General features: G+C 40.9%; 1 protein-coding gene across 3 annotated transcripts in view; it reads left to right on the forward strand.

Annotated features, from left to right (window-relative positions):
• The window catches only part of nudt7 (nudix (nucleoside diphosphate linked moiety X)-type motif 7), a 29,172-nt gene extending 12,234 nt beyond the window's left edge, over positions 1-16,938 (forward strand). For 2 of the 3 annotated variants that reach the window (XM_069902076.1, XM_069902078.1), the window contains exons 2-4: positions 2,838-2,991; positions 14,652-14,810; positions 16,302-16,938. In XM_069902076.1, coding sequence (XP_069758177.1) covers positions 2,838-2,991; positions 14,652-14,810; positions 16,302-16,655 — 667 coding nt within the window. In that variant the 3' untranslated portion in view covers positions 16,656-16,938. Of the gene's footprint in view, positions 1-2,811; positions 2,992-14,651; positions 14,811-16,301 lie in introns of those variants that run through there. The other variant, XM_069902077.1, reaches the window with a different exon arrangement.
• The last annotated feature ends 3,289 nt before the right edge of the window (positions 16,939-20,227 follow it).

Genomic DNA, 20,227 nt, shown 5'->3' on the forward strand with positions numbered 1-20,227 from the left:
ACTGCTGATCATGGGCCCCTGCAGCCAAAATAATACCTTTCCTCCACTACCCTCTGTCTTCAATGAATAGGCCAGCCAATTCTGAATCCAATCTATTCACTATGGATCCCATGCATGTGTGCTACTGGATTGTTTCTTTCCTTTAGGAATGACTTCTTATTTCTGGCCCACATTAATTATTTAGTGTTTAATTTCACTAAATGCCTCTGACTTCCTTGGTCTTCCTCTCCACTAAGTTTTATTTCATATTTAGTTCTGTGCTTTGTTATATTTCTTCCATTGGGTAGATTATGGCTACCTAAAAATGCTTTCAATTCAGAGTCTCTAGTCCGTCCACTACCCAGTCTTCTGTATTCCCTTGAACCAAGCTGCCAACTCGATCATTGTTCAGGCCAGAGGCATCCGGTCTCCCTAAATTTGTCTGTTTCTCCCTTTGCTAATAATGAAGCCCTCACCTTCATGTCCGTTAGTTCTTTACCTGACTATTCCAGTGCAACCCTCTTCACCCCTTCCATCTCTATAAGCTGAAGCCTATCCAACACAACATCATTTAATCAGGATATGAGATACCTGCACTCTTTGCTTCTGTCAGCAAATTCTATGGACCACCCTCACTTCGTTACAAAGATACCAGTGGCAACTCACTCTTTCACTGCTACAACTCTGGTCCTTATTTGCCACGGACTTCTTTCACAATTCATCCTGCTAACCTACTTCTCATTCTCTTCCCCACCCCTCTTTCCTCCAGCTCTCCATCCCCTTCCCTCTCCATTCACACAGCCATTTCCCCCACCTTTTGCTGATGTGCCCTGCTCCCTTATCCACCTATTTGCCTTTTGGCCTGTGCTTCTCCCCCACCAACCATTTTTTTTCGATTGCACACCCACATTTTGTTCATACCTTGAAGTCTGAAATATGAGTTTGATGTAGTTATCTTTGCCACATCAAGTACACGGAGTTTCTCCAGTCTTGTGTTTTTACATCACATAGTCGTTGATGATAGAATGATTGTGAATTCCAGCCATCATAAATATCTGGGGAATGAGAAAATTCTTAGATTATAATGACGGTGCTTTTCATTCACTAAATTGACAGTTAAACCAAAGTTTCCATCTTTAGTGTGCCTTTTCGTCCTCAAGATATCGCAAAGCTTGTTTAATTTAACAGTAGTCAACGTCATGAAGGAAAAGATGCAGAAGGCATCAAGAAATACCCTAGTCATTATCTCATCTGTTTTACTGATTTTTACAGGCCCTTCAGCCCACAGTACCTGTACCAAAGGTGATCCCATCTGCCTGGTCATGTGCCTGTCTTAAGTGCCTAGTAAACATTGCCATTGTCTCTGCTTCCACCACCTTGCCTGGCAGTGCTTGCTTTGTAAATCTCCTTTAAACTTTCCTCCTCTCACCTTAAACCTTGGGCTTCTGCTATTTAACATTTCTATACTGGAAAGAATACTCATTCTTTACCTCATCAATTTATATAATCAGCTTAGCTCTCAGCAGCTGACCCTCCAGAGAAGCAATCCAAGTTCGTCTAACTTCTCATAGCTAACACTGTAATCCAAACAACATCCCGCTGATCATCTTCTGCACCCTCTACAAAGCCTCTGCAAGCTCTGAGTAATGCCGTGACTAGGACTGCACGTAATACTCCAAATGTGGCCCACCTTAAATGTTAACAGCTGCAACACCACTTGCCAACTTTTGTATTCAATGCCTCAAGCATGATTACAGGACCCTTCATCCATAATAAAAATGGCAGCTGGTGCTGGCTGAGGTGCCTTATTAATCTTTGCCATCCATTGTACTTTGCTCCCAAAGTGCAGCATGGCAAATGGCTCTAAAAATGAGCCAAGCTCCCAGCAGCATCAGCATATTTTTTGAGTCAGGCCTCCAACCTCACAAGTACAAAGTGATCTGGGCCTTTAAGTTTGAGAGCTGTTTTCGTATGATTTGTTTCAACTTCTCTGTGTTGTTTTTGTGCAAACAACAGCTGGTGCAAGCTTTTATTACACCATGTTCCAGTTGATCTGACAATATTCACTCAAGAAGATAAATGACTGTATTGTTCCAAGGGCATCGAGAAATTATACTCAATTCAGATTCTCGTTCTGAAGTATATACCTAATACTTAATTTGAACAGTTTTAACCTTTAAATACAATATTAACACTTTTATGGGAAAAGCTACTTAATAAAATGGCAAGGATTTATAGCGTTTCAGTCGTGCGGTCTCTAATTGCATATCGGAAATGCAAGAAGACAGCAGGGTAATTGTCACCATGTAATTAACTGATGAGTTTATGCAATAATAACATGCTTAAAACAAAATGTTTGCATTCTGGACCAATTAGCTGACAAACCCCGCTCCATACTGACACGCGAGCCGTGAAAATACTCCCTTTTAGTATTTTTTTACAAATCAAATGCACTGATCTGATTTCCATAAGATTCTCACTTCTGCATCTGAATGCCCCATCTCCTACTCTGAATGGATTTGTTCAGCAATCATCTTTTACATTTCTCATATTTTTGCATGACATGAAAGGAGAGGATTTGGCCATCAAGTGTCAGGTGTCAGTATTCCCATCAGATCCATTTCTCACAGTCCCTCCCTCAGCAGGAGATTTATCCACATTTTATATTCTTGAATTGAACCATATTTGGAGGCAACCTTTTCATTTGGTGAACTGTCCCCTTCAATGTGTCATACCCTTAAGCTTATAGAATTGTGATGTCAGGTCAGTTCCAATAGGACGCCCTTGTGATGATTACTGTTGAAAACCCTTCTAGTACTTACAATTCTAGTCATGATTCTTCTTTTATTTTTCATCAGAACATCCATTAAAGAGAAAGTCAAACATGCATTGAAGCCGTATGATATAGGAAATAAGTACTCAGACTTGACCCTTCCCAGAGCTTCAGTTCTTGTGCCTCTCTTGATAAAAAATGAAGAGCTACATGTGCTGCTTACAGTCAGATCCATGCAGGTAATGTATGAGTAAATATTGAGTGTAAACATGATCTGGGTTTATATGCTGGTAGGGGTTTGCCAATCATCCACAGAGATCAGGGATTCACAGGTACAGTTAAAGGTCAGTGAACCTTCTAACCCACAGGAGGTTCCTTGGCTGTAGGATTATATTTTATTTGTCATTGGATATTGATTGTTTTAAAATTATTTGAAATCGTACAGCAAGGATAGACTGCCATGAAAGTACAGTCAAAATACTGCAGCTGCTAGAAAGCTGAAATAAAAAGAGAAAATGCAGGTAATACTCAATAGATCAGACAGTTTCTGTGAAGGGAGAAACTAATGCTTCAAGTTTTTTGAAATATGGACACTTCCAAAGTTTAAAAATGTATATTTTTTTGCTAAGTTCATGGCTTAACCTTGAGTGTTAAGAATCCAACATTTATCTACAGTTCTGTCTGATAACTTGGTTATAACATAAATATTTTACACTGAATTTTTAAAAGCCATGCCAGCCAACTACTCTTGTCTCGTGTGAAGACTCCAGATACTGAAGCTGGGATCGACTTGCCTGAATTTACAGTCAAAAGTTCATGATGTTTGCACAGAGTATTGCCCTTAACCTGTCACAATTGTTCAGTGACATTGGAAGCTCCAGTTTAACAGCGAGTCAGTCCTGTGCATCAGATGCTAAGAGGTAAAAAGAATAATTGAATGGGAAATAATGTTATTGGGTGAGCTGAGGGCTGGGGGAGAAAATGACAACCTGATGGTAATTGTAGCATAGGGTTTATAGGCCAGAACAATTTATAACCCAATGGATACATTGGCGCAGGAAACATTTAGATTTATTATCTATAGTGCTCAACTTTAGAGAAACTTTCTCATAAAAAGAAGGCAGTGCGTAATTGATTTCTTAAATTAAGCTTGAATTTTAATGCATCCTTCTCCGTCAGGATATGAGTTTTACTGAAGCATTCTGCAGTCAATGAAGCAGTCTAAAGGTGAGGCAAAACATTGGAATGTACAGCAAGGTTCTGCAACTGTTTTAATTGATAGTTTGGACATGAGAACTTCCCTAATCTTTAAAAGGGACCAGATATGTTGGTGACCAAAGCCTTGATTTCACATTGAAAACAGTACCCTTGACAGTACAGCAGTAAAGTGTTAGATTAAATGATCTGCTGAAGGCACAGAATTGGGGCTTGAACCCTTAGCGTGCTGACACAAATGTAAAAGTTAAGATTGAGCCATGGCCAACATCCTAAGGACTAATTCAGAGGTTGTTTGCACAGAGTAATTGCCATGTTTGAAGATTAGCCCATCAATATTGTAATAATAAATTTGTTGTCATTCTGATGTTGCAGCTGAGCTCATTGTTGTTTGCTGGCAGTGTAGCTGAGTTTTTTCTAATTTGTGGAAGTTTTTCACATAAATAATCTGAAGGAGGAAGATAGATGGTGTTCCATGATTGAAGGAGGAAGATCAGATGGTGTTCCATGATTTTTGATGTCAAATTGAAAATGTACGATTGATATGTCCAGATGTGTTTGGCATATACCAAATACATCCTGCACATTTATAATGACCAACATCCTATACGTATCCCATATGTATTTTTAGATTTTGTATAGTGTACATTGTTTAATAATTCAATCGCAGTATTATGGTTAAATAATTAACTTCAAGATAAGTCATCTGAGAAATGTTTATACAATATTATAGATGCGAGGCATAGCATGCTACGACAGTCAGCAAGTCCTGCCATTAAGAAGATTTAGATAGTTCTGGTTTCAATCTTAAATTGGAAATTGGATTACAGAAGTCAGTCTCATGATTTAGATGCACTTATGACATATATGCATATCATGTTATACACTGCAGATGTTTTTCCATTGGATCATAATTTTTGGTCTTCAGATAGCCTTCTGGTTTGAGTTGTGATTTAAATGTGCAATGAAGTGCACAGATTTCCCAATTATGATACAAAAGTGATTCTGGAAAAATATTTGGAGTAAACAGTCAGTCAACAGATCTTGCCACAAATTTTGGTCTAAAAGAGAATTCACTTTTTTTTTGCTCTTCTTCCAGCAAGAAAATGCTGGGGAGATGTGCTCTGTGGCACAGCCTTCTGCATCACGAGGGTCATGCCCAATAAATGAGTGATGTGGGGTGATGAAACCTAATCGTGGTGAAAAAATGAGAACATTTTCCAATTGCCTGAGTCACACTGCAAGCTCAACTAGAACTGTAAGGTGAAACACTTTCAATATGCTAATGAGACATTCAGTCTTGCATTTTAAAGAATGAAATATAAAACACTTAATTTTTTTTAAAACCAGTTGTAAAAAAATTAACATTAAAATCATACAGCATTGAAACAGGCCCTTCAGCCCACTATGGTCATTCTGACCACAAATCCGGTTGGGCCACACTTGGTATTGTTTGTAGATCTGTTTGCCACATTTCTAGAAGGAAGTGGAGACTTTGGAAAGGATGCAAAAGAAATTCTCCAGTGTGTTTCCTGGATTGGAAAGTACACTGGTGTCGCTAGGGGGTTGTGGACCATACTGGGTGGCACCATCAGAGGGGTGACATCAAAATTGTGCAGTGTTCCAGCATAACTTTATTATTTTTTAATAAAAATATCCCTGTATTTAGTTATAGCAACAAAAACATTTTTCATTAGCCCAGCTTACATGTATCAATATACCTACAAGGCTAAAATTTGATGCTCATTTACTTTTTGACCTTCCTAATGTGCCCCAGTCAGAGCCGTCATTATTACCCAATGACAGCGACGCTTTGAATCATGTGGTTTCGTCTGCACGAGTGACCAGCACACGCTGTTGTTTTTGTTGCTGCTGGTGTTTTTATAGTTGCTGCTTTTGTCAGATTTTCCGGTGTTTTAGCTACAGTATTGAGGAAATTAATATTTGTGATTTGCAAGTAACAGTAGTGTACAAAAAAAACATTACCAAGGATTCTATATGGTCTGGTGCAGGAGGAGGTCCATGGTGTGGGGTGAGGGGATGACACCATGAATTACTGCACCAGGTGACACCCCCCCCCCCCCCTCGTGACACCACTGAGAGATTATTAGCTATAAGGAGAGATTGGACAAACTTGGATTATTTTCTCTTGAGCAGCCAGTCACAACTTTTTATCAGCAGTGGCCCTCCTCGGACTCTGCTCAAAGTTTATAGGGCCCCTTCCCTGTGAAGCTGCAATTTTGGTTTCTTCCATACTTCTCTTCTAACTGACTACATAAAAAACATTATGCTACATGAGGTGAAAAGAAAATAAAGCTTTTACTTAAATCTGCTGTGGCCCCCAGGGGAAATGTGAGGCCCTCATTGAGAATGGCTGTTCTAGAGCATCGGAAACTGAGGTATATAAAATTAGATAAAGTTTTTCATAGGGTGAAATATCAAGTGCTAGAGGGAATAGATTTGGGTGAAACGGAGATAGCTTAAAGTTGATTTTCACAACAAGTTTTTACACAGTGGTAGGTTCCTGGAAGGGGTTGTTAGCCCCTTCCAGGAAATACGATAGTGATATGCAAAAGGCATTTAGACAGGCATGTGAATACACAGGGAATAGAGGGACATGGATCATGAGCAGGGAGATGGGAATAGTTTAATTTGGAGGAGGCATCAAGGCCCTAAGGGTCTGTTCCTATACTGTGCTGTTCTATGTTCTAAATATTCTATCGAGAGAGAGTAGAAAATGTCCAATGGCTGGAAAATAGAAATCATCTAATTTGACAATTCAATTGCTCATCCAGGTCATACTTAGAGGTGAGAGTCTCTGGGATCTTTGGACTTGTTGCTACACTCAACAATCTAATAGAAACATAAATAAAATCCTAGAATTTCAAATCATTAAGCTATCTCAAAATCATTTTAAGTTATCAAGATTCTCACCACCATTCCCTTCCATTAAAATCATATCTTTGGACTTGGTGCAGAAATTTCTGGCAAACTTTAATCAAAGTTCCTATGTCCTTGCTGATGTCTATGGTACAATCCAATGTTAAAGTACAGCCCACATGACAGAGAATTTAGAAACATAGAAAATAGGTGGAGGAGTAGGCCATTTGGCCCTTCAAGCCTACACCGCCATTGGGGGAGTCACGTGATGGAGTAGTGGCCGGTCGAGTGGAACCAGCCCTCTCCAGAGAAAAGGAAAAAAAAGTTTGAAAAAACAGAGCTCAATAAACATAAAATACAAGAAGAGAAAGATAAAGTTACAGAGAAGAGACAGAAGATGGCACCCAAAAGAGAAAAGGTAAGAATAGCAGAGAAAAGAGAAGAAGGAAAATCACTGGAAAAAGGCCCTACCTGCACGTCGGAGCAGAGAGCCACCGTGGAGAGGAGCAGCCGATCTCCGATGTTGGTGAGTCCCCAGAGGAGCGGTGTCCTCCCCGCTGGCGGACTTCAAAATTGGCTCTCAGAGCCAAGAAAAGGTGCGCAACTGCGCCAAGTATCGGGGCATTCGGCTGGGGGAAGCAGACAAGAAAGAAGAAAGAAGAGTGGTGAGAAAGAGAATGAAGGGAGGGAAGAGGATGAGTGGCAACGGGGTGACCGGCAGGGGGACGACCTGCGGCAGGAGGCCTAGCAGTCGGTCGTCCTGCAGCAGGATGCCCGACAGCAGCTGGAGGCCCAGCAAGACTACAGAAGCAGCTCACCACAGAAGGATGAAGATGCACAGATGCAGAGAAGAGGATGACATAGATACAGACACAGAAGAAGAAGAGGAGGAAGAAGATCAAGAATTTCAAAGGAAAGAAGAAGGTAAATAGAAGGACGAAATTTAGATAAAGCCTTTTTTGAAGAACAAATGAGGTCATTAAAAGAATGGCCATCATTAGAATTTAGTGCAATCAAAAAAAATGCAAAGTGCTGAAGATAGAATGCAAAGCTGAGAGTTGGTCATGACTGAAATAAGGAAAAGAGGAGAAAATGTGGAGGAACGAGAAGCTGCTGTAGAAATGGTGATAAATGATTTAAGAGGGAAGTTGGAAGAGAGCGAAAAAAAATTAAAGAGACACAAGATTTATTGTCACAAAAAATTAGCCTGAAAAGGGTCAGATATGAAGGAATTTATAAAAGGATGGATTCCGATGGTGCTGGGAATGACAGATTCACATGAAGAAATATAAATCGAAAGGGTGCATAGAGCACTAGTACTGAAACCACCATCACATCAAAAACCGAAATCCATATTGGTAAAACTTCTAAGATATACGACAAGAGAGAACATACTGGAGCAGGCAAGAAAGAAGGTTAGAGAAGGGAATAAGCCATTGGAATATTAGGGACAAAAAATATTTTTTTACTCGGACATAAGCTTCGAGCTTTTATAGAAGAGGAAGGAATTCAACACGACGAAACCAATCTTATGAGAGAAAGGGTCTCTCTTTGGCTTGGCTTCGCGGACGAAGATTTATGGAGGGGGTAAAAAGTCCACGTCAGCTGCAGGCTCGTTTGTGGCTGACAAGTCCGATGCGGGACAGGCAGACACGATTGCAACGGTTGCAAGGGAAAATTTGTTGGTTGGGGTTGGGTGTTGGGTTTTTCCTCCTTTGCCTTTTGTCAGTGAGGTGGGCTCTGCGGTCTTCTTCAAAGGAGGTTGCAGCCCGCCAAACTGTGAGGCGCCAAGATGCACGGTTTGAGGCGTTATCAGCCCACTGGCGGTGGTCAATGTGGCAGGCACCAAGAGATTTCTTTAGGCAGTCCTTGTACCTTTTCTTTGGTGCACCTCTGTCACGGTGGCCAGTGGAGAGCTCGCCATATAACACGATCTTGGGAAGGCTATGGTCCTCCATTCTGGAGACGTGACCCATCCAGCGCAGCTGGATCTTCAGCAGCGTGGACTCGATGCTGTCGACCTCTGCCATCTCGAGTACTTCGACGTTAGGGGTGTAAGCGCTCCAATGGATGTTGAGGATGGAGCGGAGACAACGCTGGTGGAAGCGTTCTAGGAGCCGTGGGTGGTGCCGGTAGAGGACCCATGATTCGGAGCCGAACAGGAGTGTGGGTATGACAACGGCTCTGTATACGCTTATCTTTGTGAGGTTTTTCAGTTGGTTGTTTTTCCAGACTCTTTTGTGTAGTCTTCCAAAGGCGCTATTTGCCTTGGCGAGTCTGTTGTCTATCTCATTGTCGATCCTTGCATCTGATGAAATGGTGCAGCCGAGATAGGTAAACTGGTTGACCGTTTTGAGTTTTGTGTGCCCGATGGAGATGTGGGGGGGCTGGTAGTCATGGTGGGGAGCTGGCTGATGGAGGACCTCAGTTTTCTTCAGGCTGACTTCCAGGCCAAACATTTTGGCAGTTTCCGCAAAGCAGGACGTAAAGCGCTGAAGAGCTGGCTCTGAATGGGCAACTAAAGCGGCATCATCTGCAAAGAGTAGTTCACGGACAAGTTTCTCTTGTGTCTTGGTGTGAGCTTGCAGGCGCCTCAGATTGAAGAGACTGCCATCCGTGCGGTACCGGATGTAAACAGCGTCTTCATTGTTGGGGTCTTTCATGAAAGGGTATAACTTTATATTAAGACATCCAGCAGTACTCAAAGTATTTATTCCTGGGGAATAGAATAGACTGTTCTCGATCCCAAAGAAAGCCCAAGAATTTGCTGAACAATTGCAGGACAGGAGAAGAGAGGAGGAGGAGTGACAAGAAGGAAGACCAGCAAAAAAATATACAAAAATATGTAAAAATATAAAGTAAATATAATCTATATATAAAGATGGTTAAGAGAAGGGGAAGAAGGGGAAAAAAAGAGGGAGCTTTGTTATATGTATAGGAAAATAGAGTTCTCGGAGGGGGGGGGGAGGATGGGAGAATAATAGTCACTGTGAAATCGGTTGACACTTGCGAGTAAGTTCGCAAACCGAATGGAAAGGGGAGCTGTGGTTGCCGACAAGGGGCAACCCAAGGAGGCGGGGGGGGTGGTACATCTGGGGTTAAATGGTTATTGCTTGTGGGGATTGTTGGGGTATTTCATGTCTTCAGTGCATTGTCATATATTGAGATTAAAAAGGAAAACTTAAAAAAACAGTCATGGAAAAAAGGGATAGAGGTGGTGAAGAGGCGGAAAAGAAGTGAAAATAAAGATATAAGATGGCCACGTTGGACAATATGACTACAAACATTAATGGAATATATAACCAAGTTTAAGTGTATCCCATTGGGGAAAAAAATCACATAAAATTTAAAAGACAAAGTTACAATGTTTGAAAAAACCTGGGAACCATATTTGGAACATAATAGAAAGAGCAGGCCTCGGACCTCCACCACCTAAAGCGATAAAACGATCAGATTTAATGTGTATAAGTAGATGACACATCTTTTTTTGTTTGTATTCCTTTTGTATAAAGATATTGTTTTATTGTATTTTATATATTCAATATTTACTGTTTTTGGAGGGGGTGGGAAGGGGCAGGGAGGGATGGGGGAAAAAAGAGAAAATGTCACTGTATAAAAGGCAAAGGAGGAAAAACCCAACATCCAACCCCAACCAACCAATTTTCCCCTGCAACCGCTGCAACCGTGTCTGCCTGTCCCGCATCGGACTTGTCAGTCACCAACGAGCCTGCAGCTGACGTGGACATTTACCCCCTCCATAAATCTTTGTCCGCGAAGCCAAGCCAAAGAAGAAGAAGAAGAAATAAAGAATTACAAAATTACCACCATTCATTTTGATCATGGCTGATCATCTACTTGGTACCCAGTACCTGCCTTCTCCCCATACCCTCTAATCCCCTTAGCCACAAGGGCCAAATCTAACTCCCTCTTAAATATAGATAAGGAACCAGCTTCAACTACTTCCAAACAATTCTACAGATTTACCACTCTCTGAGAGAATTTTTTTTTTCATCTCGGTCCTAAAAGAATTCCTCCTTATCCTTAAACTGTGACCCCTGGTTCTGGTTTTCCCCAACATTAGGAACAACTTTCGTGCCTCTAGCCTGTCCAATCCCTTAAGGATTTTATACGTATCTATAAGAACCCCCCTCAATCTTCTAAATTCCACCGAGTATTAGGTTCTCTTAGTTTGCAGCTATGCAAGCAGAAATCCAAAAATTGCTGGCAGTTTTTGTAGGTGTTGAGTACGTTTTGTTGTCTTTATTCTGCAAGCCTGGGTATGAATCATCTTGCAGTAAACTGCGTGGCGCTTACAGGTTGGAGACAATTTCAGCAGGAGCACTTTGAGAATTGCAGATGGTGTCTGAATCAGGACGTGCAGGATGTCCTTGAAATGTACATTTTACATCGTGCAGTCAGGAGGTGTACATTTGGGACTGATTTCTGCTGAAGATCATGGTTTCAGGGTAGAGTAGAAAGCTTGCATGATTGAATACGACCTGAAGTATCAGTGTGCCTCCTGATTTATTTCATGCAGTGATTTTTTGTTGCTGCCCAATCTAGATGCCTGTTTTATTCTAATAAACAAAAGCAATTTTAGATTTTCAGGAAAAAAAAGTGTATGTTACATTTCTGAAGTAACTAAATAGCTACAAAGCAAAAAGGATGTTTAATATTTTTACTACACCTAACTTTGCTTCAGTCTCCCCCAATGAGCCAGCAAAACAATGTCACAGAAGTTCTGCAGCAGAATGAGTCCATCAATCAATCTCGCATAGGGATTTTGTGGTTGTGTACTCGATAGCAACTGTGTTGGCAGTGGGCTCAAGTTCTAGTTTCTCGTCACTTCTACCAACGTTCAGTGAGAAAGTTTGCTCTGCATACATTCCAGAGAGTTAATCCATATATAGGACAAGAAAAATAGCGCCGTGTTATAGAGAGAAAAAAGGTTAGAGTAGAGCAAAAGTGGTGCAGTAACTAATACTAATCCCTTGTAACTATCACAATTTTATGCTCGTTAAGGTGCACCAGCAACAACAGATTTAGAAAATGAACACGAGGTTTTTCTTATTATGGAATTGGTCATGAATCAGAAAGAAAAGCCTTTTTGTTCCTTCGTGGATGTTATGGGCACCAGCATCTATTGTCCATGAACGACGCAGTTACTGTGGTGGTTTGCACAACGCTATTACAGCTTCAGTGACCTGGGTTTGAATCTGGCACTGTCCATAAGGAGTTTGTATGTTCTCCCTGTGTCTGCGTGGGATTCCTTCAGATGCTCTGCTATCCTCCCATGCTCCAATAACATATGGGGGTTGTAGGTTAATTGGTGTATTTGTGGGGGGGAGGCGGGATATGGGCTTGTGGGCCGGAAGGGCTGTATGTCTAAATATAAACACATTTAAATGTAAAATTTAGCTCTGTAAATGGTTACAAATCATCTGCCATGATCTTAAATCACATAATGCAGCAGGCCTGGGTAAAAAGAACAAATTGTCCATTGCTGACGAATATTAGTGAACTTGATTTTTTTTTTCCGCAACAACCTGATAGCTTCATTGTCGCCACTTCTGGATTACCTGAATTTGAATTCCCAGGTTACCATGGTGATATTTGAACGCGTGTAACCAGCTGAAAATGCAGGCTCTCTGGAGCACTGGTTCAGTACGTAAGCAATACACTAAAATGTCTCATAAATGTGATGTAGAAAAGATGTAACTTGTCCTGTTACCAGTTTGATTTTGACAAATTGAGAAACCACGCAGGAACTTATTGTTCTCTCCAAATATGTACCTACATCACCTCTGCACCAGAATATTGTCCTTTTGTATCTCCATTATCCATTCCTTGTGAATAGGTTGTCCACCTGTTTTTTTTCTATTTCCTTTACAAAATATAATGGCCTTAAATTTCCACAAAGCTGGTTATCACTGATTTTCCAGAACTGACCTTTTTGTGATCAGATATTTCCATGCAAATTTATGCAAAGAAGCCAGGTCTGATATGATTATAATCAAGGTTCTAAGAAACATTTAAAACTACTAAAAGTTAAATTGAATATTTAAAAATAATGTTAAGATTTATTGTCATGTTATAAAACAGAAAATATGCCCAAGGAAACACCTCCAGCACTTCTGCAGTCATACAGCCTTCAGATTCAAACCTCTGACACGATCATCTTACATCTTGGTTTCGATACCTGGTACCCATTCAGCCAGTCTTGAGCAGTCCGCAGTCTGGTGCGAGACCCTTGACTGCACTCACCAACAGCCCACCGTCTTTGTGTTCTTCAGCCTCAGACCCCATCCTTGGTTCGCCGCCAATGTCACTGTTACGTGGGTCTTCTCCTCTGCGTCTCCTTCTCAAATGGAGTGTGTTCTCACTGCTTCCCTGGGGTCTGTAATCCGTCATGGCCGTTGGCAAACATAGGTGCTGTCATCTTGGGCCTTGACCCTGCAGTCACAGATTTTAAAAATAAACCACCATCAGCTCCTTTAACAGGCCATTTAAAGCCCCGAAAGAGTGCTGTGTCTCTGCTTCCCGCTCTCCGCAGGTCTGCACAAGCAGCACCACCACCATTTTTTACAGTCCAATGACCTAAAATATAAAATACTTAAAAGAGTTCTAATTCAATGTTTTAAAATTAATTAAAAGGATCTCTGCATCAAAAATAGCTTGCTTAATCGCCTCACAACTAGTCCTCTGCATTTTAAAGATTCTGAGCCTTACACCAGGACTAAAATGGCCAAGGTTCAACAAAGTGAGTCCCATGAGAAATCTCGCATTGGAGTGCCTTTGGGATAGAATTGGGGAAAAGCTGTTTCAAAATTTGGGAATTTTGCATTTTTGTGCAGAAATCCTGATCATCTGCAGTTATGGTGAGATGTGGAACTGCTATCTTCCGGGGAAATTTTGGACTGTAGATCAGGTTGTGCCACACAAAAGTTGAGATTGATTTTGTGTGACAGAATGATTAAACAATGCAGGAGAGAAAATATCTTAGTATTTATAGTCTTTGTACATTCATTATTTTGATGCAATAACAACCCTCCTCGGTAAAGATTTATTAGTCACCTCATATTTTAAGTTTAAAACCTGTTGAAAGTTCCCAGCAAGCTAAAATCATCGAAACTTATAATCTTAAAATTAAAACTAAGCAGATATCTGGAACTTGCTACCCACCCACCAAAGAAATGGATGTTAGGTTATGTTTGTTCTTTCAGTCTGTTGAAACGCTTAAAGAAAGGGGAGTAAAAGAATATCTAAAAACAATTCCTGGTTCAATTTATTTATGTTGGATCAGTCCTAATCATGTAATCATGCCAAGAAACCACTCCAGTAGTCCACAATTAACAGACTGCACATTTCTTCATTGTCACACTGATACAAAAAACAGTTCCATCTTTGATTCCTGGCATCTGCTGGATTAATCAGTCTAGAAAGCAATGCAATTCGGGTTTGCATCAGTGGCCGTGGTTTCCACATTCGGGGAGCTGGGCAATACACAGCTACAAATAGGAATGGTGTGACCTTGGTTATGTCACCCCCACTGGTTAGCACGTTATAGTCTGAACCCTCCGTCCGTTACATCCCTCTGCAATCAAATGAACGGTGGAAAGAAATTATGCAGCTAAATACCACTCAGTTTGAATGAGGAGGACACAGCTGTGCTTTGTTACACAACATTTAGTGCGGTGGTGGGGGGGGGGGGGGGGGGGGCTGGAGAATGCAACAATTATACGGTAAAGGAAAATGTTTAAATAATTCTGCAATATTTCTTTCTAACTGAGTTTTGATGTTAAAGTTACGCAGCAACCAAGGGGAAGTTTGTTTTCCTGGCGGGAAACAGGAAAAGAAAGACAGAAGTGACATAGATACAGCCCTCCGTGAAGCTCAGGAAGAAATTGGCCTTCTTCCAGATCACGTGGAAGTTATCTGCAAGCTGGTCCCTGTAATCAACAAGGTAAAAATTGAGGTGTTACAGGTCTCTGGGCCATTGCTTAAACTATGACAAGGTTCTTGGTGTATACTCCATTGAGAAGAGAGGAGAAACGAACTGATAGGCCAAACTGACTCCTCACATCAATTGCCAGAGCAAAGGTTGTTGATGCTTGGTGTCAGAAAGTTCAGGTCGCACTGAAAGGGCTGGGGGGGGTTGTTATAAAAGCAATGATGACAGAGATGGCATTATTAGCCAACATGATGTGATTTACTGAGACAACGCATGATTAAATATTTCTATTGCATTTGCAAGAATTAGTAAATAGTTCTTGCTCTACATAGGGTGGCTTGTTTAGAAAGTACAAATGATAATTATTAAAGATAGGCTCCTTCAAGTAAGGGATTACTCTTTATAATCTAATAGAGCTAAATAATGTCGAGAAATTTCTCATTGACTGGCGTGTTGCATCAGAGGAAGTCTTCTGTGAGGCATGTGTTAAATAGTATTAATGTTTTTTAGAATGCAATATGGTAGTGGCAGTGAAACAGTCAACAAAGGAGACTCCATCTGATGGATGCATATTTGGCTTATCATTTAATTTTTTTTAAAATTCTCTGAGATGGGACCCTCTATGCTGGAAATAGCTATACTCAATTTTGGATAGTTATCCCATGTCAGTTGATCACACCTTTTTTTCTCTACCTCACCTGAGACCTGCTCCTTTAGCAATGAAGAGTGTTTCACCCTGATCAATTTGTGCCCTGAGTGAAATGGATAGCCAATGCCCAAAATAGGCCCGTTTATTTTCCTGTATGCCCACAAAGGGCAGGTCAATTACTTCATATCACAGCCCACTGTGTATCTCACATGGTGAACACACTGTCTTGGTTCTAATTGCTTATTTAAGAAATGAATGGTACAGTAACAGTTCCTTCATTTGTTCAGTTTAATCAGGCACCATTGAGTTTGGGGAGAAACTAATTCTTGACAGTATCTACTATGCTATCGCACCACACTCTTCAGAGCGGGTTAGCATGGAGTACTAGCATCAAAAGTACCCAAAGTATTTGAGATTTTATCCACCAGCCACTGCACTGTACATATATGAGCAGAAAAAGCCTCCATTGTTACCTGACTCAGTGCCACATCTAACAAAGGAAAGCTTCTCTGTCCTAAATCTATTGAGTGGGATCCACTCTCCACTTGGGACTTCAAATTCATTGGTCTCGCATGTAGGCTTAGTTCTGAGGAACTTGGCCTTCATGTCCATTGATTCAAGTCCTTTATTCTAATAAGTGTCTGAGTATGTGCTAGTTAGATAGGGTACTGTACAGAGAGTGCTGTACTGGGAGATCGATAACTGAATTCACAAGTCACTTGTATTGTTTGATCAGGATTTGCCAGCTTTGGGGAGTGATATCAGCATGGACAGGGATTGGGGTAAGGGTGTCCCCATTGTACCAACTTGTATGTGATTGTAATATATGACTTCAATTTCTGACCACACCACAGGATGACATTTTGGTGACACCAGTGGTAGCATTCATCTCAGGTACATTCCAGCCACAGCCCAACGCTAATGAAGTAAGTGACGTGTTTATCCTTCCAATGCACCACTTCTTAAAATCAGAAGAGCACTCTTCAAAGCCTTATGACATGGGAGGATTACTTCATTTCTTCACGTTTAAAGACCAGAAGTTGCACAAGTCATTCACAATATGGGGCTTCACTGCCCAAATCTGTATTATTGTGGCTTATTTAGCCCTAGGCCAGAAGCCATCGTTTAAGGTTAATTTTGACATTGATAATCCTATGGCGAGTATGGATAAATATCTCATGGCAAAATATGCTACGAGTAAGCTATGAGCATGTTTGGTTTGTTTCCTCTTCTGACTTCAAGTGGAGAATGGTTAATATTTTATGAGGTCCTTTGGTTCATCCCATCACAGGCTATTCTAATTGTTAAATCAGCCCTGTTTCAAGTTTGGTTTTCATGCTGGTTCTGTTATATAAACCAACTATATAAATGTAACCTCTTGGGAATGTTGCCACAGTATTTTAAGGTTACTTATGAGACATTGAAGATTGGTGATAAAATCATTTTATTACGCAATGAAATGACAAATACAGAAAAATATACATGAACAAACTGCCTCTGTTTACTCAGTTATTAACCGTGTTTTTAGTAAACTCATCTGCTGAGTTATTCTTCATTCTTTGGGTTCAATTTCCTCTCGGGACACAGGCATTCTTTGCAAATGATATCAGCTGTGTGCCACCAGAGGAAGATCTTCTACTGCCTGCCTCTTTGTAATGTCAGTGGTCAAGTAAACAATCTCAGCATGTGTCCACCATGAGCCTGAAGTCAAGGTTTAATAGATCAATTCTTACATTTGTTATACTTCATTGGAATGGACTCTCTATGACAATGTTACGATGACTGAGTTAAAATGGTTTCAATAAAATGATGCAAAAAATTTAAAATCTTTCCACCCAAATAGTGGTTTCAAGAACAGTCATTTGTGAAATGAGTTGAACTGAGCATGAGGGCAGTCGTATGATTGTTCCAGCATGGATTTGTATTATCCACCTCCCAGACCAGACCATGTGGTGGGAACAGGATGGCCGCTGTCAGAAATATGCTTAATAAATATACCTTAATAAAATTACCTCCAGCAAAGCCTGGAATCATGGCATGAAGCTGATATCTAATTCAACTTCCACAGTTAGAAGGCCCTCCCAGTCAGGTAGGACTGGTTTCAACACATTTAACACATGAAGTTACATTCGATGCCATTGGATAAAATTTCCAGGAATAGATTCCAATTTCAATTTAGTTGACAGCTTTGAATAACCACCTCTGTACTCCTGGAAATTTCTGCCTCAGTGGAGAATATGAAGCAAGCAACCTTTATTATACAGTTGTAGATTTAGTGAGGGAAGTATGTGTCAGCATGAAAGCAGTGTACTGTATCTAGAGTTTAAGTCATACCAACTTACGCTTTTTTTAATGTCACTTCATTGTGCGTAAATTCTCTCTTGGAATGTAACATATTCTCCATTGCTGTCTCTCAAGGATCCTTGGTGTTCTCTCCAGGCCCTTTCTACCTACTCCTACACAAGTAATGAGAGTTCATTGTCATATACATCAGTACAGTGTACAGAAGCAACAAAACTATTTCTTGTTCCAACCAACCAAGTACGTAAGGTGCACCAACTGAACTAGTATACATTAAACGACCACAATATGCCAAGACAGAAAAAGATGATAAACGTAAAAGGAGAGAAAAATTTTCAGTTGCCGTTAGTGCATGCAAAAAGAGGTGATGTTTCAATAGTTCAGACAGATCTTTTGGTGGTCTCAGACTAGGTTAGAGTTAGCATAGTACAGGGATGTTCATGAGCCTGACAGCTATTGGATAAAATCGGTTCTTGAACCTATAGGTGCAGGTCCTGTTCTTGAACCTATAGGTGCAGGTCCTGTTCTTGAACCTAGAGGTGCAGGTGCTGTTCTTGAACCTAGAGGTGCAGGTCCTGTTCTTGAACCTAGAGGTGCAGGTCCTGTTCTTGAACCTAGAGGTGCAGGTCCTGTTCTTGAACCTAGAGGTGCAGGTGCTGTTCTTGAACCTAGAGGTGCAGGTCCTGTTCTTGAACCTAGAGGTGCAGGTGCTGTTCTTGAACCTAGAGGTGCAGGTCCTGTTCTTGAACCTAGAGGTGCAGGTGCTGTTCTTGAACCTAGAGGTGCAGGTCCTGTTCTTGAACCTAGAGGTGCAGGTCCTGTTCTTGAACCTAGAGGTGCAGGTGCTGTTCTTGAACCTAGAGGTGCAGGTGCTGTTCTTGAACCTAGAGGTGCAGGTCCTGTTCTTGAACCTAGAGGTGCAGGTCCTGTTCTTGGACCTAGAGGTAAAGGCTTCTTCACCCTCTGAGAAGACGTTGTGACTAGGGTGATGTGTGATGTGAGCTTTCTTGAAACAGCATCTCAAGATATCTTTAAGGACGGGAGGTTGGTTTGTCACTTTGTGCAGCCTTTTCATTCTCAGGCACTCGACTTACCAATCCAGATCGTCATGCAACCAGTTAGCAAACTTCGCACAGAGTATTTGACAACATGACAAATCTCAGACTTGTAAGAAAGTTGGCCTCAGGAGGGGATCTCCGACATGTGGACTCCCAGGAAGTTGAAGGAATTAACCCTCTCCACTGCTGTCCTGTCAATGAAGATGTTGCATGTGTGTAACTAGTGTCTGGTTGCCTTGGGGACTATATCTTTAAGGGCTTGCACTCTGCTGCAAGTCTAAGAGAAGACAGCTGCAATAAATCCAGGCTTCATTTTCCCATAAAGAGCAATAGAGGTTTTCCAGGTGGATGTCAGTGTGTTAATACCAGCCCAACAATATTTAAATGCACCAAGGATAGTGAAATCTAACTTTAGTTCAAACTTATTTGACACCAGGTCAGCACTGAACCTTCAAGCAATAAATTAGTCCACGACAATGATAGCTGGTAACATATTTAATACGAAATGAATTTTTCGAAGTGGGCTGGATATTGCCAGCATGTCCCCAGATACTCTGGCACACTGCACAGCTGGAGGATATTGAACACGCAGGATACTGCTAACTCTTGAAAGGCCTACCCAATAGTTCTACTCCCTCTTTCCCCCAAGGCTCTACTTGTCTTATTTGCCTTTCAAATATTTATTCGCTTTTTCTTTGAAAGTCCCTTGAATCTCTTCTCCCACCCTTTCAGACAGTGCATTACAGATCAAAATATTGCTACATAAAAAATGTTCTCCACTCCAATTTTTATTTTGCTCATTAGCTTGAACATATCCCCAGTTTATCATTTTGCTGGTCTACTTACTGTCAGAACCATTCATAATTTAGAACACTTCCCTTAACTCCTTTCTCCATTCTAAAGATGCAAACTTATATCCTAAACTCTTTCAACTTCATAGATAGGGGTTACTCATAACACAGTCACCTCCAAACTAAATCAAATTTGGATAGAACAGGCCCTTCGGCCCATGTCTGTGCTGAACATGATGTTGAAATCAAACTAAAACTTTGCTTCCTGCACATTCCATATCCCTCTATCCCCTGCATATCCACGTGTCTATCTAGAGTCCTCTTAAATGCTACTAATGAATATTTTTCCAAACTACTCCTGGAAGCCATTTTCGATGCATCTGTCGCTCTGCAAAAAAAAAATTGCCATGTCGAGCACTTCTGATTAATCCTTAATCTGATCTTGATCTTGCATGTCATTTAATTTTCTTCCAGATCTTTCCCAGACTTGGACTCACGCACTATTCCAATGAAGCACGCTGAGAGAACTTCTGGACTCTATATCTGAAAATCAGAATGTAACAATACCTAAAATGTGCTGGAGAAACTCAGCCGGTCCCATAATATCCCTAGGAAGTGAAAGATAACCAA

This window comes from Narcine bancroftii, chromosome 10 (genome assembly GCF_036971445.1).
Source record: "Narcine bancroftii isolate sNarBan1 chromosome 10, sNarBan1.hap1, whole genome shotgun sequence".
In the NCBI taxonomy this organism is placed as follows: Eukaryota; Metazoa; Chordata; class Chondrichthyes; order Torpediniformes; family Narcinidae; genus Narcine; species Narcine bancroftii.